Here is a 21,769-nt window from a genome sequence, read left to right on the forward strand (position 1 = left end):
ATCAAAAGCACTCTGTGGGGAACCAACAGTAGAATAACTGAGGCAGAAGACAGGATAAGTGAGGTGGAAGATAGAATGGTGGAAATAAATGACGCAGAGAGAAAAAAATAAAAAAGAATTAAAAGAAATGAGGACAACCTCAGAGACCTCTGGGACAATGTTAAACCCTCCAACATTCAAATCATAGGGGTCCAGAAGAAGAAGACTAAAAGAAAGGCCATGAGAAAATACTTGAGTAGATAATAGTTGAAAACTTCCCTAAAATGGGGAAGGAAATAACCACCCAAATCCAAGAAACCCAGAGAGTCCCAAACAGGATAAACCTAAGGTGAAACACCCCAAGACACATTAATCAAATTAACGAAGATCAAACACAAAGAGCAAATATTAAAAGCAGCAAGGGAAAAGCAACAAATAACACACAAGGGGATTCCCATAAAGATAACAGCTGATCTTTCAATAGAAACTCTTCAAGTCAAAAGGGAATGGCAGGACATACTTAAAGTGATGAAAGAGAAAAACATACAACCCAGATTACTATACCTAGTAAGGATCTCATTCCAATATGAGGGAGAAATCAAAAGCTTTACAGACAAGCAAAAGCTGAGAGAATTCAGCACCACCAAACCAGCTTGTCAACAAATGCTAAAGGATCTTCTCTAGACAGGAAACACAGAAAAGGTTTATAAACTTGAACCCAAAACAACAAAGTAAATGGCAACAGGATCATACTTATCAATAATTACCTTAACTGTAAATGGGTTGAATGCCCCAACCAAAAAACAAAGACTGGCTGAATGGATACAAAAACAAGACCCCTGTATATGCTATCTACAAGAGACCCACTTCAAAACAAGGGACACACACAGACTGAAAGTGAAGGGTTGGAAAAAGATATTTCACGCAAATGGAGACCAAAAGAAAGCAGGATTAGCAATACTCATATCAGATAAAATAGTCTTTGAAATAAAGGCTGTGAAAAGAGACAAAGGACACTACATAATGATTAAAGGATCAATCCAAGAAGAAGATATAACAATTATAAATATATATGCATCCAACATAGGAGCACCGCAATATGTAAGGCAAATGCTAACAAGTATGAAAGGGGAAATTAACAGTAACACAATAATAGTGGGAGACTTTAATACCCCACTCTCACCTATGGATAGATCAACTAAACAGAAAATTAGGAAAGAAACACAAACTTTAAATGATACAATGGACTAGTTAGACTTAATTGATATCTATAGGACATTTCATCCCCAAACAGTGAATTTCACCTTTTTCTCAAGTGCACACGGAACATTCTCCAGGATAGATCACATCCTGGGCCATAAATCTAGCCTTGGTAAATTCAAGAAATTCGAAATCGTTTTGAGCATCTTTTCTGATCACAATGAGGTAAGATTAGATATCAACTACAGGAAAAAAACTGTTAAAAATACAAACATATGGAGGCTAAACAACACGCTTTTGAATAAACAACAAATCACAGAAGAAATCAAAATATGCCTAGAAACAAATGAAAATGAAAACACGACAACCCAAAACCTATGGGATTCAGTAAAAGCAATGCTAAGGGGAAGGTTCATAGCAATACAAGCTTACCTCAAGAAACAACAGAAAAATCAAATAAATAACTTAACTTTACACCTAAAGCAACTAGAAAAATAAGAAATGAAGAACCCCAGGGTTAGTAGAAGGAAAGAAATCATAAAAATTAGGGCAGAAATAAATGAAAAAGAAACAAAGGAGAGAGACTATAGAAAAAATCAACAAAACTAAAAGCTGGTTCTTTGAGAAGTTAAATAGACAAACCATTAGCCAAACTCATCAAGAAAAAAAGGGAGAAGAATCAAATCAACAAAATTAGAAATGAAAATGGAGAAATCACAACAGACAACACAGAAATACAAAGGATCATAAGAGACTACTATCAGCAACTATAAGACAATAAAATGGACAACTTGGAAGAAATGGATGAATTCTTAGAAAAGTATAACCTTCAAAAACTGAACCAGGAAGAAATAGAAAATCTTAACAGACCCATCACAAGCATGGCAATCAAAAGTGTAATAAAATATCTTCCAACAAACAAAAGCCCAGGACCAGATGGCTTCACAGGTGAATTCTACCAAAAAATTTAGAGAAGAGCTAACACCTATCCTACTCAAACTCTTCTAGAGAATTGCAGGGGAAGGTAAACTGCCAAACTCATTCTATGAGGCCACCATTACCCTAATACCAAAACCAGACAAAGATGCCACAAAAAAAGAAAACTATAGGCCAATATCACAGATGAACATATATGCAAAAATCCTCAACAAACTTCTAGCAAACAGAATCCCACAACATATTAAAAAGATCATACATCATGACCAAGTGGGCTTTATCCCAGGGATGCAAGGATTCTTCAAGATCCTCAAATCAATCAATGTAATACACCACATTAAGAAATTGAAAGATAAAAACCATATGATTATCTCAATAGATGCAGAGAAAGCCTTTGACAAAATTCAACATCTGTTTATGATAAAAGCCCTCCAGAAAGCAGAAATAGAAGGAACATACCTCAACATAATAAAAGCCATATATGATAAACCCACAGCAAACATTATCCTCAATGGTGAAAAATTGAAAGCATTTCTCCTAAAGTCAGGAATAAGACAAGGGTGCCCACTCTCACCACTACTATTCAACATAATTTTGGAAGTTTTGGCCACAGCAATCAGAGAAGAAAAAGAAATAAAAGGAATCCAGATTGGAAAAGTAGAAGTAAAACTCTCATTGTTTGTAGATGACATGATCCTCTACATAGAAAATCCTAAAGACACCACCTGGAAGAAGCACAAGCTGGAATCAAGACTACCGGGAGAAATATCAATAACCTCAGATACCCAGATGACACCACTCTTATGGCAGAAAGTGAAGAGGAACTAAAGAGCCTCTTGATGAAAGTGAAAGAGGAGAGTGAAAAAGTTGGCTTAAAGTTCAACATTCATAAAACGAAGATCATGGCATCTGGTCCCATCACTTCATGGCAAATAGATGGGGAAACAGTGGAAACAGTGTCAGACTCTATTTTTTTGGGCTCCAAGATCACTGCAGATGGTGACTGCAGGCATGAAATTAAAAGATGCTTACTCCTTGGAAGGAAAGTTATGACCAACCTAGACAGCATATTAAAAAGCAGAGACATTACTTTGCCAACAAGGGTCCGTCTAGTCAAGGCTATGGTTTTTCCTGTGGTCACGTATGTATGTGAAAGTTGGACTGTGAAGAAAGCTGACCACTGAAGAATTGATGCTTTTGAACTGTGGTGTTGGAGAAGACTCTTGAGAGTCCCTTGGACTGCAAGGAGATCCAACCAGTCCATTCTAAAGGAGATCAGTCCTGGGTGTTTGGCCACCTCATGTGAAGAGCTGACTCACTGGAAAAGACTCTGATGCTGGGGGTGATTGGGGGCAGGAGTAAAAGGGGATGACAGAGGATGAGATGGCTGGATGGCATCACTGACTCGATGGACGTGAGTCTGAGTGAACTCCAGGAGTTGGTGATGGACAGGGAGGCCTGGCGTGCTGCAATTCATGGGGTCGCAAAGAGTCAGACACGAATGAGCAACTGAACTGAACTGAACTGAAAGACACCACCAGAAAATTACTAGAGCTAATCAATGAATATAGTAAAGTTGCAGGATATAAAATTAACACAAAGAAATCCCTTGCATTCCTATACACTAACAATGAGAAAATAGAGAAATTAAGGAAACAATTCTATTCACCACTGCAATGAAAAGAATAAAATACTTAGGAATAAATCGGCTGCGACGACCAGCGCACTAAGCACAGGCGGCTGCGACGACCAGCGCACTAAGTGCAGCCGAGAGGAGCTACCCCACGTCCGAGGTCAGGGGCAGCGGCAGAGTGCCAGGCTGAGATGGCGAGGGAACAGCCGAGAGGAGCTACCCCGCGTCTGAGGTCAGGGGGGTCGACGAGAGGAGTTACCCTGCATCCAAGGTCAGGGGCGGTGGCCAGGAGGAGCAACCCCACACCGAGGCCAGGGGCGGCGGCCTGGAGGCCCAACCCCGTGTCCAAGGATCGTGGCTGCGCAGGCGCAGGAGGGCCTAGAGGAGCTATCCCACATTGAAGGTCAGGAAGGGAGGCGGTGAGGAGATACCCCTCGTACAAGGGAAGGAGCTGCGCTTTGCTGGAGTAGCCGTGAAGAGATACCCCACGCCCAAGGTAAGAGAAACCCAAGTAAGATGGTAGGTGTTGCAAGAAGGCATCAGCAGGCAGACACATTGAAACCATACTCATAGAAAATTAGTCAATCTAATCACACTAGGACCACAGCCGTGTCTAACTCAATGAAACTAAGCCATGCCCGTGGGGCAACTCAAGATGGGAGGGTCATGGTGGAGAGATCTGACAGAATGTGGTCCACTGGAGAAGGGAATGGCAAACCACTTCAGTGTTCTTGCCTTGAGAGCCCCATGAACAGTACAAAAAGGCAAAATGATAGGATACTGAAAGAGGAACTCCCCAGGTCAGTAGGTGCCCAATATGCTACTGGAGATCAGTGGAGAAATAATTCCAGAAAGAATGAAGGGATGGAGCCAAAGCAAAAAGAATACCCAGCTGTGGATGTGACTGGTGATAGAAGCAAGGTCCGATGCTGTAAAGAGCAATATTGCATAGGAACCTGGAATGTCAGGTCCATGAATCAAGGCAAATTGGAAGTGGTCAAACAAGAGATGGCAAGAGTGAATGTCAACATTCTAGGAATCAGTGAACTAAAATGGACTGGAATGGGTGAATTTAACTCAGATGACCATTATATCTACTACTGCGGGCAGGAATCCCTCAGAAGAAATGGAGTAGCCATCATGGTGAACAAAAGAGTCCGAAATGCAGTACTTGGATGCAATCTCAAAAACGACAGAATGATCTCTATTCGTTTCCAAGCCATTCAATATCACAATAATCCAAGTCTATGCCCCAATCAGTAATGCTGAAGAAGCTGAAGTTGAACGGTTCTATGAAGACCTACAAGACCTTTTAGAACTAACACCAAAAAAAGATGTCCTTTTCATTATAGGGGACTGGAATGCGGAAGTAGGAAGTCAAGAAACTCCTGGAGTAACAGGCAAATTTGGCCTTGGAATACGGAATGAAGCAGGGCAAAGACTAATAGAGTTTTGCCAAGAAAATGCACTGATCATAAAAAATACCCTCTTCCAACAACACAAGAGAAGACTCTACACATGGACATCACCAGATGGTCAACACCGAAATCAGATTGATTATATTTTTTGCAGCCAAAGATGGAGAAGCTTTATACAGTCAGCAAAAACAATACCAGGAGCTGACTGTGGCTCAGACCATGAACTCCTTATTGCCAAATTCAGACTTAAATTGAAGAAAGTAGGGAAAACCACTAGACCATACAGGTATGACCTAAATCAAATCCCTTATGATTATACAGTGGAAGTGAGAAATAGATTTAAGGGCCTAGATCTGATAGATAGAGTGCCTGATGAACTATGGACAGAGGTTCGTGACATTGTACAGGAAACAGGGATCAAGACCATCCCCGTGGAAAAGAAATGCAAAAAAGCAAAACGGCTGTCTGAGGAGGCCTTACAAATAGTTGTGAAAAGAAGAGAAGTGAAAAGCAAAGGAGCAAAAGAAAGATATAAGCATCTGAATGCAGAGTTCCAAAGAATAGCAAGAAGAGATAAGAAAGCCTTCAGCGATCAATGCAAAGAAATAGAGGAAAACAACAGAATGGGAAAGACTAGAGATCTATTCAAGAAAATTAGAGATACCAAGGGAACATTTCATGCAAAGATGGGCTTGATAAAGGACAGAAATGGTATGGACCTAACAGAAGCAGAAGATATTAAGAAGAGATGGCAAGAATACACAGAAGAACTGTACAAAAAAGATCTTCATGACCCAGATAATCACGATGGTGTGATCACTGACCTAGAGCCAGACATCCTGGAATGTGAAGTCAAGTGGGTCTTAGAAAGCACTACTACAAACAAAGCTAGTGGAGGTGATGGAATTCCAGTTGAGCTATTTCAAATCCTGAAAGATGATGCTGTGAAAGTGCTGTACTCAATATGCCAGCAAATTTGGAAAACTCAGCAGTGGCCACAGGACTGGAAAAGGTCAGTTTTCATTCCAATTCCAAAGAAAGGCAATGCCAAAGAATGCTCAGACTACCACACAATTGCATTCATCTCACACGCTAGTAAAGTAATGCTCAAAATTCTCCAAGCCAGGCTTCAGCAATATGTGAACCATGAACTTCCTGATGTTCAAGCTGGTTTTAGAAAAGGCAGAGGAACCAGAGATCATCCACTGGATCATGGAAAAAGCAAGAGAGTTCCAGAAAAACATCTATTTCTGCTTGATTGACTATGCCAAAGCCTTTGACTGTGTGGATCACAATAAACTGTGGAAAATTCTGAAAGAGATGGGAATACCAGACCACCTGACCTGACTCTTGAGAAATCTGTATGCAGGTCGGGAAGCAACAGTTAGAACTGGACATGGAACAACAGACTGGTTCCAAATAGGAAAAGGAGTACGTCAAGGCTGTATATTGTCACCCTGCTTATTTAACTTATATGCAGAGTACATCATGAGAAACGCTGGGCTGGAAGAAACACAAGCTGGATTCAAGATTGCTGGGAGAAATATCAATAACCTCAGATATGCAGATGACACCACCCTTATGGCAGAAAGTGAAGAGGAACTAAAAAGCCTCTTGATGAAAGTGAAAGAGGAGAGTGAAAAAGTTGGCTTAAAGCTCAACATTCAGAAAATGAAGATCACCCTCTCCCTCTCCCACAGAGTCCAAAAGACTGTTCTATACATCAGTGTCTCTTTTGCTGTCTCATATACAGGGTTATTGTATATGAGAGGGAGAGGGAGAGGGTGGGATGATTTCGGAGAATGGCATTGAAATATGTAAAAAAAAAAAGAAAAGAAAATGAAGATCATGGCATCTGGTCCCATCACTTCATGGCAAATAGATGGGGAAACAGTAGAAACAGTGTCAGATTCTATTTTTGGGGGCTCCAAAATCACTGCAGATGGTGATTGCAGCCATGAAATTAAAAGATGCTTACTCCTTGGAAGGAAAGTTATGACCAACCTAGATAGCATATTCAAAAGCAGAGACATTACTTTGCCAACAAAGGTTTGTCTAGTCAAGGCTATGGTTTTTCCTGTGGTCATGTATGGACATGAGAGTTGGACTGTGAAGAAGGCCGAAGAATAGATGCTTTTGAACTGTGGTGTTGGAAAAGACTCTTGAGAGTCCCTTGGACTGCAAGGAGATCCAACCAGTCCATTCTGAAGGAGATCAGCCCTGGGATTTCTTTGGAAGGAATGATGCTAAAGTTGAAACTCCAGTACTTTGGCCACCTCATGCGAAGAGTTGACTCATTGGAAAAGACTCTGATGCTGGGAGGGATTGGGGGCAGGAGGAGAAGGGGATGACAGAGGATGAGATGGCTAGATGGCATCACTGACTGGATGGACGTGAGTTTGAGTGAACTCCAGGAATTGGTGATGGACAGGGAGGCCTGGCGTGCTGTGATTCATGGGGTCGCAAAGAGTAGGACACGACTGAGCAACTGAACTAAACTGAACTGAACTGAAAGAAACAAAAGACCTATTTATGTAGAAACCTATAAAACACTGATGAAAGAAATCAAAGATGACACAAATAGATGGAGAAATATACCATGTTCATGGATCAGAAGAATTGTTATAATGAAAATGAATATACTACCCAAAGCAATCTATAGATTCAATGCAATCCCTATCAAGCTACCAATGGTATTTTTCAGAGAACTAGAACAAGTAATTTCACAATTTGTATGGAAATACAAAAAACCTCAAATAGCCAAAGCAATCTTGAGAAAGAAGAATGGAACTGGAGGAATCAATCTGCCTGACTTCAGACTATACTACAAAGCTACACTCACTGAGACAGTATGGTACTGACACAAAGACAGAAATATAGATCAATGGAACAAAACAGAAAGCCCAGAGATAAATCCACGCACCTATGGACACCTTATATTTGACAAAGGAGGCAAGAATATACATTGGAGAAAAGACAATCTCTTTAACAAGTGGTGCTGAGAAAACTGGTCAACCACTTGTAAAAGAATGAAACTAGAACACTTTCTAACACCATACACAAAAAGAAACTCAAAATGGATTAAAGATCTAAACATAAGACCAGAAACTATAAAACTCCTAGAGGAAAACATAGGCAAAACACTCTCTGACATAAATCACAGCAGGATCCTCTATGACCCACCTCCCAGAATATTGGAAATAAAAGCAAAAATAAACAAATGGGACCTAATTAAACTTAAAAGCTTTTGCACAAGGAAGGAAACTATAAGCAAGGTGAAAAGACAGCCTTCAGAGTAGGAGAAAATAATAGGAAATGAAGCAACTGACAAAAAATTAATCTCAAAGATAAACAAGCAGCTCATGCAGCTCAATTCCAGAAAAATAAATGACCCAATCAAAAAATAGGCCAAAGAACTAAACAGACATTCCTCCAAAGAAGACATACAGATGGCTACCAAACACATGAAAAGAGAGAAAGGCAAATCAAAACCACAATGAGATACCATCTCATGCCGGTCAGAATGGCTGCTATCAAAAAGTCTACAAAGAATAAATGCTGGAGAGGGTGTGGAGAAAAGGGAACCCTCTTACACTGTTGGTGGGAATGCAAACTAGAACAGCCACTATGGAGAACAGTGTGGAGATTCCTTAAAAAACTAGAAATAGAACTGCCATATGGCCCAGCAATCCCACTACTGTGTATACACACTGAGGAAACCAGAATTGAAAGAGACACGTGTACCCCAGTGTTCATTGCAGCACTATTTACAATAGCTAGGACATGGAAGCAAGCAACCTAGATGTCCATTGGCAGACAAATGGATAAGAAAGCTGTGGTACATATACACAATGGAATGTTACTCGGCTATTAAAAATAATGCATTTGAATGAGGTGGATGAAACTGGAGCCTATTATACAGAGTGAAGTAAGTCAGAAAGAAAAACACCAATACAGTATATTAACACATATATATGGAATTTAGAAAGATGGCAACAATGACCCTATATGCAAGACAGCAAAACAGACACAGATGTAAAGAACAGACTTTTGGACTCTGTGGGAGAAGGCAAGGGTGGGATGATTTAAGAGAATAGCATTGACACATGTGTATTACCATATGTGAAACATATTGCCAGTCCAGGTTCGATGCATGAGACAGGGTGCTCAGGACCAGTACACTGGGACAACCCTGAGAGATGGGATGGGAGGGAGGTGGAAGGGGGGTTCAGGATGCAGGATGGGGGACACATGTACACCCATGGCTGATTAATGTCAATGTATGGCAAAACCACTACAATATTGTAAAGTAATGCCTCCAATTAAAATTAATTAATTAATTAAAAAAAAAAAAAGAATGACCATGCAATCTTTTTGTTTCCATTTAAAATAGGGCAGGGCTTCCTTGGTAGCCCAGTGGTTAAGAATTTGCCTTGCAATACAGGGGATACTGGTTTGATCCCTGGTCTGCGAGGATCCCACATTCTCTGAAGTGGCTGGGCCTGTGCGCCACAACTGCTGAGCCCGTGTACCCAGAGCCTGAGCTCTGTAACAGGGAGACCACCATGGTGGGAAGCCCTCACATTGCATCAAAGAGTGGCATCTGCTCGCTGCATCTGGAAATGGCCAGCACACAGCAATGAGGACCCACACCTACGACAATGAAAAAAAATGAATAGATAAATAAATAAATCTTAAAAAAAAATAGGGCAAATTATTACCGGAGGCGTAAATCTTCCCACATCTTCAGTAATCCACAGAGCATTACTATCTCATAGTACTTTTTCCAGCATTCAACAGCTTCTGCCGCAGATGGATCTTCTTTAATATTGCTCTGATACTCAATGAGTTCAACTCTCTTGTTTTTATACTTCTCCAAAGTTTTTTTGAAACGTTGTGCAATAGGGCCAGGTATAGTTCCATCTTGTATATCACACCACCTGAAAAGTATCAGTACAGTGACAATGTTTATCTTACATAATATGATGAGTAAGTTTTTAACTATACTTACAAGTTAATTCTTTCTTCAATCAAAGCAGTATAATTCTCACAACTTTCTTCATCATCCCAGTCTCTCCAAAGAAAGTCATAAAAAAACCTATGACAAATCAGATTGAGATGACAGTGATCAAAATCAGCCAGTACCATGTTTATAATTAAAAAGATATCCTGATGTTAGAAATCTTTATATGAATCTTAATTGTTTAAAAAAAATCAGTCAGTTCAGTTCAGTCACTCAGTCATGTCTGACTCTTTGTGACCCCATGGTCTGCAGCACGCCAGGCTTCCCTGTCCATCACCAATATTTCAAAATAAACTTTCAGTGAACTAATATTAAAAGTAAAACTTCAAACATTAGATGATCTGCATTATATTTCAAGTTACTACAGATAATGTTTCTTGAAGTGGGATTATAAAATTCATGTTCCACATTTCATAGACTGTGGCTGATTTTGTTTACCAAATAAATAATATCTGAGATATAATCATATTTTATATTGGGGGGTATTAGGAAAACAAAGACATGCCCCCCAATATTCTGTATTATGCTTACATATAGCTTCTCTCAAATTGCATCAATGTGTAAGAAGCAATCATAATGGGGATGATGACATCTGGTACTTGTAATGCTTTTAAATGTGAAAAATGAAATCTAATATATTTAAGATGCTTAAATATGAGCAGAATATGGTGGTTTTGTTTTTTGGGTTATTTTTTTGCCACCCCTTGCAGCCTTCCAGATCTTAGTTTCCTGACCAGGAAGTGAACCTGGGTCCCATCAGTGAAAGCCAAGGAATATACCAGAATTTAGTGTGACTTATCTCTAGAAGTTTTTAAAATTCAAATTTTGTAAAATGCAAGATCAAAACCCAGCAAACTTATTGCCCACATAAAATACTTCCACAAGTGAGAATATTTTAGGTACAAATATGTACATTGAAAATAGAAAAATTGATTTCAGCAGTGAGTAAAAAGTTAAATAAAGTACCTATATGAACAAGACTTACATATTAAATCAACTTTTTAAATATGAGAACTTTCAGAAGTTAAAAGCTCTAATACCTTACAACTTCCAAGGCCAAAGCAATATCATGTAAATCAGAATCTTGTCCTTCAACAGGGTACACTTCCAAGAGAGACACACTATGCTCTAGTTCTTCCAAAATCTCATCAACCAAATCTCTTGGAATATTTGCAATGTTAGAAGAAAAGGGCTCAGCAACAGAAACAGTAACGTTGAAACAAGACGATGAGCTCTGGCTTGGTTTACAAGTTACCTAAGATAAATATGAAGTTTGTAGTTGTGAATGAAAGTCAATCACAAAGATTCTTCCTCAAATATGAGCTACTTATAACATTTCTTCTTTTAAATTTTTATGACTTCTCTAACAGTCAATGTACATAATAACAATAGATCAATACAGAATAAAGTATCAAAACAAATTTTCAAACTACTTCTTAAACAATTATTAGTATTTAAGGTTCATGAGAGGAACTGTCTCCTACATAATTTTGAAGTTTGAGTTGCCAGACTTTTGGATTTTATAAAACAGTAGTATTAAAAAAATTTTTGGACTAATTTTGCCATGAAAGTATGTCTTAAAATATTCTATAGTCTATATTGGACATGGAAGCCTGGCCTGCTGCAGTCCATGTGGTCACAGAGTCCAACACTACTAAGCAGCTGAACTGATTATCTGTATTACAGTATTAGTAAAAGAAAGGATTATAAAATACCAAAAAAAGTAGAATGGACATAATAAAAAAGTTAAGTCCTAAAAAGAAAAGTAAAAGGTAAAGTCCTTGCTGCTACTGCTACTGCCGCTAAGTCACCTCAGTCGTGTCTGACTCTGTGTGACCCCATAGATGGCAGCCCACCAGGCTGCCCCGTCCCTGGGATTCTCCAGGCAAGAACACTGGAGTGGATTGCCATTTCCTCCTCCAATGCATGAAAGTGAAAAGTGAAAGAGAAGTCGCTCAGTCGTGTCCGACTCTTAGCGGCCCCATGGACTGTAGCCTACCAGGCTCCGCCATCCATGCGATTTTCCAGGCAAGAGTACAGGTTGAATAAATTTAGCTTCATAAACAACACACGTGTGTTTTCTTGTCTTATTTCACCACAATATTGTGATAACCTCTAGCATGTCTGAAAATAAGTGCATGAAATTACTGAGTTGACAGAAGCTTTATTTATTTTTAAAGTCTTTATTGCCATTGTTACAATATTGTTTCTGTTTTATGTTTTGGTTTTTGGCAGGGAGTCATGGGGTCTTAGCTGTCTGACCAGGGATCAAACCAGCACACCCTGCATTGAAAGGAGAAATCTTAACCAATGCACAGTAGCTTTAAAAATTAATAAACTACACTAAGTATTAGCATAAAATATAGAATTACAGAAGTTGGTACAAATTTTCAGCTGTAAGATGAAAAAGGTTTAAGGATCTAACATATAACATAGTGACTACAGTTGATAATTTGTTATTCAGTCACCAACTCATGTTCAACTCTTTGTGACCCCATGGACTGCAGCACTCCAGGCCTCTCTGTCCCTCACCATCTCCCAGAGTTTGCTCAAACTCATGTCCTCTGAGTCTGTGATGCCATACAACCATCTCATCTTCTGTTGCCCCTTTCTCCTCCCCACTTCAATCTTTCCCAGCATCAGGGTCTTTTCAAATGAGTCAGCTCTTCGCATCAGGTGGCCAAAGGATTGGAGTTTCAGCTTCAACATCAGTCCTTCCAACAAACACCCAGGACTGATCTCCTTTAGGATGGACTGGTTGGATCTCCTTGCAGTCCAAGGGACTCTCAAGAGTCTTCTCCAACACCACAGTTCAAAAGCATCAATTCTTCAACGCTCAGCTTTTTTTATGGTCCAACTCTCACATTCATACATAGAAAAACCTTAACTTGACTATACAGACCTTTGTTGGTGAAGTGATGTCCCTGCTTTTTAATATGCTGTCTAGGTTTGTCATAGCTTTTCTTCCAAGGAGCAAGTGTTTTTTAATTTCATGACTGCAGTCACCATTCACAGTGATTTTGAAGCCCAAGAAAATAAAATCTGCCACCTTTTCCATTTTTTCCCCCATCTATTTGCCAAGAAGTATATGTATATATACTTCCTTCCTTGGAGAAGGAAATGGCAACCCACTCCAGTGTTCTTGCCTGGAGAATCCCAGGGACGGGGGAGCCTGGTGGGCTTCCGTCTATGGGGTCGCACAGAGTCGGACATGACTGAAGCGACTTAGCAGTAGCAGCATATGTATATATGACTTCCCTGGTGGCTCAGACAGTAAATCATCTGCCTACAATGTGGGAGACCAAGGTTCAATCCCTGGGTTGGGAAGATCCCCTGGGGAAGGAAATGGCAACCCACTCCAGTACTCTTGCCTGGAAAATCCTATGGATGGAGGAGCTTGGTAGGCTACCGTCCACAGGGTCACAAAGAGTCGGACACGACTGAGCGACTTCACTTTCACTTTTTATATGTATGTATAAAATCATCATGTTATACACCCTATCTTATAATCTTGTCAATTATAACTCAATAAAACTGAAAAAAAGATAAACACTACCAATAATACATTTTGAACATTTTCAAATACATGTCCAATAAAAGTATTACTTTTTTTTTTTTTACATATACAGCATTTTGGTGCTTAATTTTTTATTCAAAGGAATCAAGTTACGGTCAATTGACTGTTTGGTTTTCTTACCTAACCATGCTTTCTTTCCTTCTCTTTTTTAAACTTTCTATTTTGTATTGGGCATAGCCAATTAACAAACAATGTTGTGACAGTTTCAGGTGAACAGCAAAGTGACTCAACCATATATATACATGTACCCATAACTTATTTTCTATAAACACAGAATTGAATTGTTTTCTGATAGTATGTAATGTAATGAGTTTCAAACACAATTTTCAAACACAATTTTTTTCTTATCACCAAAACCACAGATTTGAAATATCTATCTGAAGGAGTACCATTTGTGATTGCAATTATTAATTTCTACACAGGATAACTGACCTTTAAGGCAATCAGATTTATGATGTCAAATATGCTACAATATTTAACCTATAGACTATAAAAGCAAAATCTTAGATAAAAGCTTGGAAGTAGATGTATTATACTAAAAAGTCACTTTTCATAGGAAAAAATTACAAATTTTACCAATAATTTTCTGATCTAGTTTATTCTTTCTTAATATAACTAAACCTCATAATTCAGATAAATGAAGATTAAAGATAAATAATGGGAAAAAAGACCCAAATTAATTAAAGCCTAATTTACTAATTTTTAAGAAGTGCACTTTTGTTATTTTTACATTATTTGAGCAATTGAAAGTAGGCTAATATTACCTAATACTATGAGATTTGATTTAATGGTAACTGTTTACAGGAAAATGTGTGCAAATACCCCTCCTTACCCTCTTTTTACATTGTTAACTTGTTAAGAAACTTAAATAGATGTAAACTTTTGCCAACCTTTGTTTAAGTATCCAAACCTCAAATTTATAAAGTTAAATTTTGGTCCTAAAAAGAACTGATAATTTCACGCAAAGAAAAAGGATCAGGTAAAAATTATTTACCTCAACCAATATACCAACAAAAGGGATAGAAGATTCTTCATATTTCACAAAGAATAACTCAGGATTAGCTTTCCAGACTCCAAGCCATTTGTCTTTCAACTTTAATTTTTCTGATAGATATTTACTCATAGCATCATCAGCATCTTCTGCCTAGCAAAACAAAAATATGTACACATATATATATGAAATTAAGTATTTTTACTGATTTCTATTAAGTATGCAGCCCATACGCCCTTAAAATAATGAAAAAACTCAGAAATAATAGATTTTAACTGAATCTATATTTAATGAAAAATAGAAACATTAAAAAATTAGAATAAATTTAAAAGATATCTATTCACTCATAGAGTAATTCAGAGATGAGACATCTACTTATTATTTATTTTTTAAGTAATTTGTTTTATTGATCTACTGAGCAATTTCAGTTCAGCCACTCGGTTGTGTCTGACTCTTTGCAACCCCATGGACTGCAGCATACTAGGCCTCCCTATCCATCACCAACTCCCAGAGTTTGCTCAAACTCATGTCCATTGAGTTGGTGACGTCATCCAAACATCTCATCGTCTGTCATCCCCTTCTCCTCCCCACTTCAATCTTTCCCAGCATCAGGGTCTTTTCAAATAAGTCAGTTCTTTGCATCAGGTGGTCAAAGGATTGGAGTTTCAGGTTCAGCATCAGTCCTTCCAATGAATATTTAGGACTGATTTCCTATACAATTGACTGGTTGGATCTCCTTGTAGTCCAAGGGACTCTCAAGAGTCTTCTCCAACACCACAGTTCAAAAGCATCAGTTCTTCAGCGCTCAGTTTTCTTTATGGTCCAACTCTCACATCCATACATGACTACTGGAAAAACCATAGCTTTGACTAGTCAGACCTTTGTCAGCAAAATAATGTCTCTGCTTTTTAATATGCTGTCTAGGTTGGTCACAGTTTTTCTTCCAAGAAGCAAGTGTCTTTTAATTTTGTGGATGCAGTCACCATCTGCAGTGATTTTGGAGCCCAAGAAAACAAAATTTGTCACTGTTTGCCTTGCCTCTGCATCTATTTGCCATGAAGTGATGGGACTGGATGCTATGATCTTAGTTTTTTGAATGCTGAGTTTTAAGTCAGCTTTTTCGCTCTCCTCTTTCACTTTCATCAAGAGGCTCTTTAGTTCCTCTTCACTTTCTGCCATAAGGGTGGTGTCATTTGCATATCTGAGGTTACTGGTATTTCTCCCAGCAACCCTGATTCCAACTTGTGCTTCATCCAGCCCAGCATTTTGCATAATGAACTCTGCATATAAGTACATAACCAGGGTGACAATATACAGCCTTGATGTACTCCTTTCCGGATTTGGAACCAGTCTGTGGTTCCATGTCCAGTTTTGTCTGTTTCTTCTTGACCTGCATACAGATTTCTCAGGAGGCAGGTCAGATGGTCTGGCATTCACATCTCTAAGAATTTTCCAAAGTTTGTTGTGAGCCACACAGTCAAAGGCTTTGGCATAGTCAATAAAGCATAAGTAGATTCTTTCTGGAACTCTCTTGCTTTTTCTATGATCTAACAGATGTTGGCAATTTGATCTCTGGTTCCTCTGACTTTTCTAAAACCAGCTTGAACATTTGGAAGTTCTTGGTTCATATACCATTGAAGCCTGGCTTGGAGAATTTTGAGCATTACTTTGCTAATGTGTGAGAATGACGGCAATTTTGAACATTTTTTGGTATTGCCTTTCTTTGAGATTGGAATGAAAACTGACCTTTTCCAGTCCTATGGCCACTGCTGAGTTTTCCAAATTTGCTGGCATATTGAGTGCAGCACTTTAACAGGATCATCTTTTAGGATTTGAAATAACAACTGGATTCCATCACTTCCAATAGCTTTGTTTGTGGTAATGCTTAAGGCCCACTTGACTTCATATTGCAAGATGTCTGGCTCTAGGTGAGTGATCACACCATCATGGTTATCTGAGTCATTAACATCTTTTTTGTATAGTTCTTCTGTGTATTCTTGCCACCTCTTCTTAATATTTTCTGCTTCTGTTAGGTCCATACTATTTCTGTCCTTCATTGTGCCCATCTTTGCATGAAATGTTCCCTTAGTATCTCTAATTTTCTTGAAGAGATTTCTAGTCTTTCCCATTCTATTGTTTTCCTCTATTTCTTTGATCACATAGGGAGTCTTTCTTATCTCTCTTTGCTATTCTTTGGAACTCTGCATTCAAATGGGTATATTTTCCCTTTTCTCCTTTGCCTTTCACTTCTCTTTTTTTCTTAGCTATTTTTAAGGGTTTCTCAGACAACCATTTTGCTTTTTGCATTTCTTTTTATTGGGGATGGTCTCAGTCACCGCCTCCCATCTGATGTCACGAATCTCCATCCATAGTTCTTCAGGCATTCTATCATATCTAATCCTTTGAATCTATTTTTCACTTCCACTGTATAATCATAAAGGATTTGACTTAGGTCATACCTGAGTGGCCTAGCTGCTTTCCCTATTTTCTTGAAATTAAGTCTGAATTTTGCAATAAGGGGTTCATGATCTGAGCCACAGTCAGCTCCTGGTCTTGTTTTTACTGACTATATACAGCTTCTTCATCTTTGGCTGCAAAGAATATAATCAATATGATTTTGGTGTTGACCATCTGGTGATATCCATGTGTAGAGTCATCTCTTGTGTTGTTGGAAGAGGGTGTTTGCTATGACCAGTGCATTCTCTTGGCAAAACTCGGATAGCCTTTGCCCTGCTTCATTTTGTACTCCAAGGCCAAACTTGCCTGTTACTCCAGGTAGCTCTACTGTAATTATACATACAAAAACATGGTTATTATCATGTTTAAAAACCTAGTCATGAATTTTTTCTGAACTTTAAAGATTTAATGACCTATTTAGAATTTACTCAGCACATAAAATTTTAAAATAGAAATCCATTCTATAAAACAAATGAGCATACTAAGAATTCAATAAATATTTTGCCCATTTGGTTTTCTGCATTTCAATTCAACTACCCCAGGATGATAATCTAAACTAGTATGAAAACCAGACATTAAACCCTGACTGATTAATGACACAGTAAAACAGGAAAAGGAGTCCGTCAAGGCTGTATACTGTCACCCTGCTTATTTAACTTCTATGCAGAGTACATCATGAGAAACGCTGGGCTGGAAGAAGCACAAGCTGGAATCAAGATTGCTGGGAGAAATATCAGTAACCTCAGATATGCAGATGACACCACGCTTATGGCAGAAAGTGAAGAGGAACTAAAAAGCCTCTTGATGAAAGTGAAAGAGGAGAGTGAAAAAGGTGGCTTAAAGCTCAACATTCAGAAAACTAAGATCATGGCATCTGGTCCCATCACTTCATGGCAAATAGATGGGGAAACAGTGGAAACAGTGGCAGAATTTATTTTGGAGGCTCCAAAATCACTACAGATGGTGACTGCAGCCATGAAATTAAAAGACGCTTAATTCTGGGAAGAAAAGTTATGACCAGGGCACTGATAAGGCCTATCTTCCTTCAGCTCTCAAAAAAACTGGAAAACGCTATGTGATCTGTTTGAAGGAAAAATTGAATTGGAATTCAATAGAGGCCTGGGAACCTCTATCAAGGTGGAAGTCCTGTAAGCGTGGAGTAAATTTACTTTTGTGACATGCAGGTTCTTCGTGCACTCTGTGCCCACATCTGCACGGAAGGTGGCCCCGAGTCCCTCGGGGCCCGCTGTCTTCTTGTCCTCACCTTGTAGCCCTGCAGCACTTCGTCGCAGTACAACGCCACCTTCTCCTCCCGCCACATCCCTCTCATGGGGAACACGCACACCGGGGGCAGCGGCCGCGCCTCCTCGTCTTCCTCGGGCACTGAGAGCAGGGGCTCCTCTTCCTCCTCTTCTGGCCCCTGTCCCGGGCCCTCGGCCTGAGAGCCCGGCAGGAGCTGGAGCCGCCGCCGGGCCGCCTCCCGGCCCGCTGTCCCCCTCACCGGGCGAGGGGAGGCCACCACCGACCGCATCGGGGACGCGGCGCTCTTCAGGGCCGCAGCCATCACCAAGTCCCCGGTGAGCGCCGAGACAATCTTCTCGCCTCGCTGGCCGGGGCTGACGCCTCGGACCGCGTCCTCAGGCAGCCGGGACCCCGACGCCATCCCCTCAGCACCCTGCGGGCCAGCGGCAGCCGTTAGTCACTTTTCCGGCCCGGGCCGCGCGGGTCGATGGGCGAGCCGTACCTGCAGGTCCCGCGACGAGCGCGGCGGCTCGAGGGGATGCCGCCCGGAGTGGGTTGGGGGATGAGGTGTTGGCCGCGGGTCCGAATCTGGGGGTTGGGGGCGGGTAGGAATGCTGTGGGGAGCGACGGGGGCGGGACGGGATGGAAGGAAGGTTCTGGGCGAGCTGTTGGCGGGCGGGGCAGGGGCGCCACAAGATGGCGGCCTGCTTGGCGCCCGCTGGGTCTGGTGATGGTGGTGGTGGTTTAGTCACTCAGTCTTGTCCGACTTTTTGGGATCCCATAGACTGTAGCCCACCAGGCTCCTCTGTCCATGAGATTTTCCAGGCAAGAATACTGGAGTGAGGCGCCATTTCCTTCGCCAGGGGATCTTCCCCACCCAGGGACTGAACCTGGGTCTCTCGCATTGCAGGCAGAGTCCTTACCAACTGAGAAATCAGAAGCTGGGTCTAACCTCACCTTGCCCTCTTTAGAACCGTCTCTTTAGAGACGGAATTCTCTGCCAAAGGAAGATTTTCGTAGGGTCCTCATACGTTTTCAGGGTGATTGTGGGACACCCTCCACGTCTTCATAACCTAATATATGTAGGTGCTACCTAACCCTCCATGCACACGTGTCTGCTCAAATACAGCCTGAAAGAAAGTTTATTTTTATACTGAGTGGCAATGGTAGCTGGACCTTTCCGGTTATTACTAGAGGAAAATCTAGTGACAAATCCAGCAACCTAGGTTTCCCCCCAATTTTTCACAAGTTTCCCAAAATAAAATTTTCTTTACATTTTAAGGAAGACACTTTCTGCCAAGAAGGATAGGTGTGGTCTATTTTCATGTCCCTTTTTTGCTGCTCAAAATTCTCACGTGAAAGAATATGTTTTGTAACAGTTCAAGTGCACGCAAATTTCCAGCTGGGAGTAATGTGGGCAAATGACGAACGCTTTCACAATAAAAGTCTGCTCAAGATGATAGTTTTGGAGAACAGAGACCGTTCGTTTCTGTTATTTCTTCTATTGAAAGTACTGTTGAGCCAATTGGAATAACTTTTGTTTACAGTCTAGCTGTGAAATACTGCGCTGGGGCTGACAGCTCCCACGGAGAGAAACAGCACTGGGAAAACACCTGCCTTCCCGCTCATCTGGAAGGACACTGTGTTAAATTTGCAGTTTATTTTGAGGAAAATATTAGTATTAATATCGTGTAACTATAGTTCAGGGAATAATTACGACATTCATATTTGACTCTTAAGCTTATTCCTTTTGTCAGAAGTCCTGAATTTTTAAAAAAATTATCCCTAACTATAGATTTTACTCCAGAGAAGGCAATGGCAACCCACTCCAGTACTCTTGCCTGGAAAATCCCATGGACGGAGGAGCCTGGTAGGCTGCAGTCCATGGGGTCGCTAAGAGTCGGACACGACTGAGCGACTTCCCTTTCGCTTTTCACTTTCATGCATTGGAGAAGGAAATGGCGACCCACTCCAGTGTTCTTGCCTGGAGAATCCCAGGGACGGGACAGCCTGGTGGGCTGCCATCTATGGGGTTGCACAGAGTTGGACACGACTGAAGCGACTTAGCAGCAGCAGCATAGATTTTACTCATCAAAGAAAAACAAATTACACTAGCATTTATTGACAAAGTTTGCTTTTAATAAAATGTAGGCTTTTTACTCGGAGAAGGCAATGGCACCCCACTCCAGTACTTTTGCCTAGAAAATCCCATGGACAGAGGAGCCTGGTGGGCTGCCGTCTATGGGGTCGCAAAGAGTCAGACACGACTGAAGTGACATGGCAGCAGCAGCAGGCTTTTTACTCTTTAGGTTCAGAGTAACAGCACTTGTCTTAGTCAAAAGTTAAAAAAAAAAAAAAAAAAAAAAAAAAACCTCACACCAAAGAAAAAGAAAGAAAAGAAAACAGTTTGTTAGGAAGCTGCTGTTTGCCAGGCAGTGCATAGATGCCTAAGTTATAGAAATAAATGACAAGATTCTTATCTTCATAATCCTAGTGAAGGGTGCAGATGGGTGAATAGGTGGTTGTCTTTGGTAAGGACCATGATAAAAAAAAAATATATATATATATATATACACACACACACACACACACACATATACATATATTCTTCACACTGTGAGAAAAAGGTCTTTTCTTCCCAGAGGTGATACTTAAGCAGAATCTTGATTCTGAAAGCAGTATCTGTTCCCTGAGCCAAGAAAAAAGCAAATTTAAGTAAATTTACTTTCAATACCAGGCAATAACAATTGTTAAATTTGGTAATATTTTTTCCTATCACATTGTTGCCAAGTTTTGGTCCTAATAATTTCATTTTTTATTTAGTGTATCATAAACATTTTCTTATCATTGCAAATTATTTAAACACATAATTTTCAATAACTACATTCAGTTGTTTGGTATGAATATAATTTCCATAAACCTATGCTTTCAGATATTGGTTACATTAATTTGTATAATAATAAATATACCATTTTAAATATCTTTATGCATAAATTTTTGAAAATTTCAGATCCCCACCCACCAGAAAAGTGGGGTTCCTGAACCATTTTAAGGCTTTCAATATTGCAAAATTGTTTCCCAAAAAGGATGTATTAATTTCTACTTCCATTAGCAGATAAGATTCCCAGATTGGCTGTGTAAATGGCTCAGAGGTTAAAGGGTCTGCCTGCAATGCAGGAGACCTGGGTTCGATCCCTGGGTTGGGAAGATCCCCTGGAGAAGGGAATGGCAACCCACTCCAGTATTCTTGCCTGGAGAATCCCATGGACAGAGGAACCTGGTGGGCTACAGTCCATGGGGTCGCAAAGAGTTG

General features: G+C 40.1%; 1 protein-coding gene across 1 annotated transcript in view; it reads right to left on the reverse strand.

Annotated features, from left to right (window-relative positions):
• The window catches only part of SHCBP1L (SHC binding and spindle associated 1 like), a 44,303-nt gene extending 25,179 nt beyond the window's left edge, over positions 1 to 19,124 (reverse strand). The window contains exons 1-5 of the mRNA XM_027565526.1: positions 18,479 to 19,124; positions 14,761 to 14,910; positions 11,230 to 11,444; positions 10,178 to 10,264; positions 9,888 to 10,106 (exon numbers count right to left, since the gene is read on the reverse strand). Coding sequence (XP_027421327.1) covers positions 9,888 to 10,106; positions 10,178 to 10,264; positions 11,230 to 11,444; positions 14,761 to 14,910; positions 18,479 to 18,877 — 1,070 coding nt within the window. The 5' untranslated portion in view covers positions 18,878 to 19,124. The remainder of the gene's footprint in view (positions 1 to 9,887; positions 10,107 to 10,177; positions 10,265 to 11,229; positions 11,445 to 14,760; positions 14,911 to 18,478) is intronic.
• Between the last annotated feature and the right edge of the window lie 2,645 nt (positions 19,125 to 21,769).

This window comes from Bos indicus x Bos taurus, chromosome 16, assembly GCF_003369695.1.
Source record: "Bos indicus x Bos taurus breed Angus x Brahman F1 hybrid chromosome 16, Bos_hybrid_MaternalHap_v2.0, whole genome shotgun sequence".
Taxonomy (NCBI): Eukaryota; Metazoa; Chordata; class Mammalia; order Artiodactyla; family Bovidae; genus Bos; species Bos indicus x Bos taurus.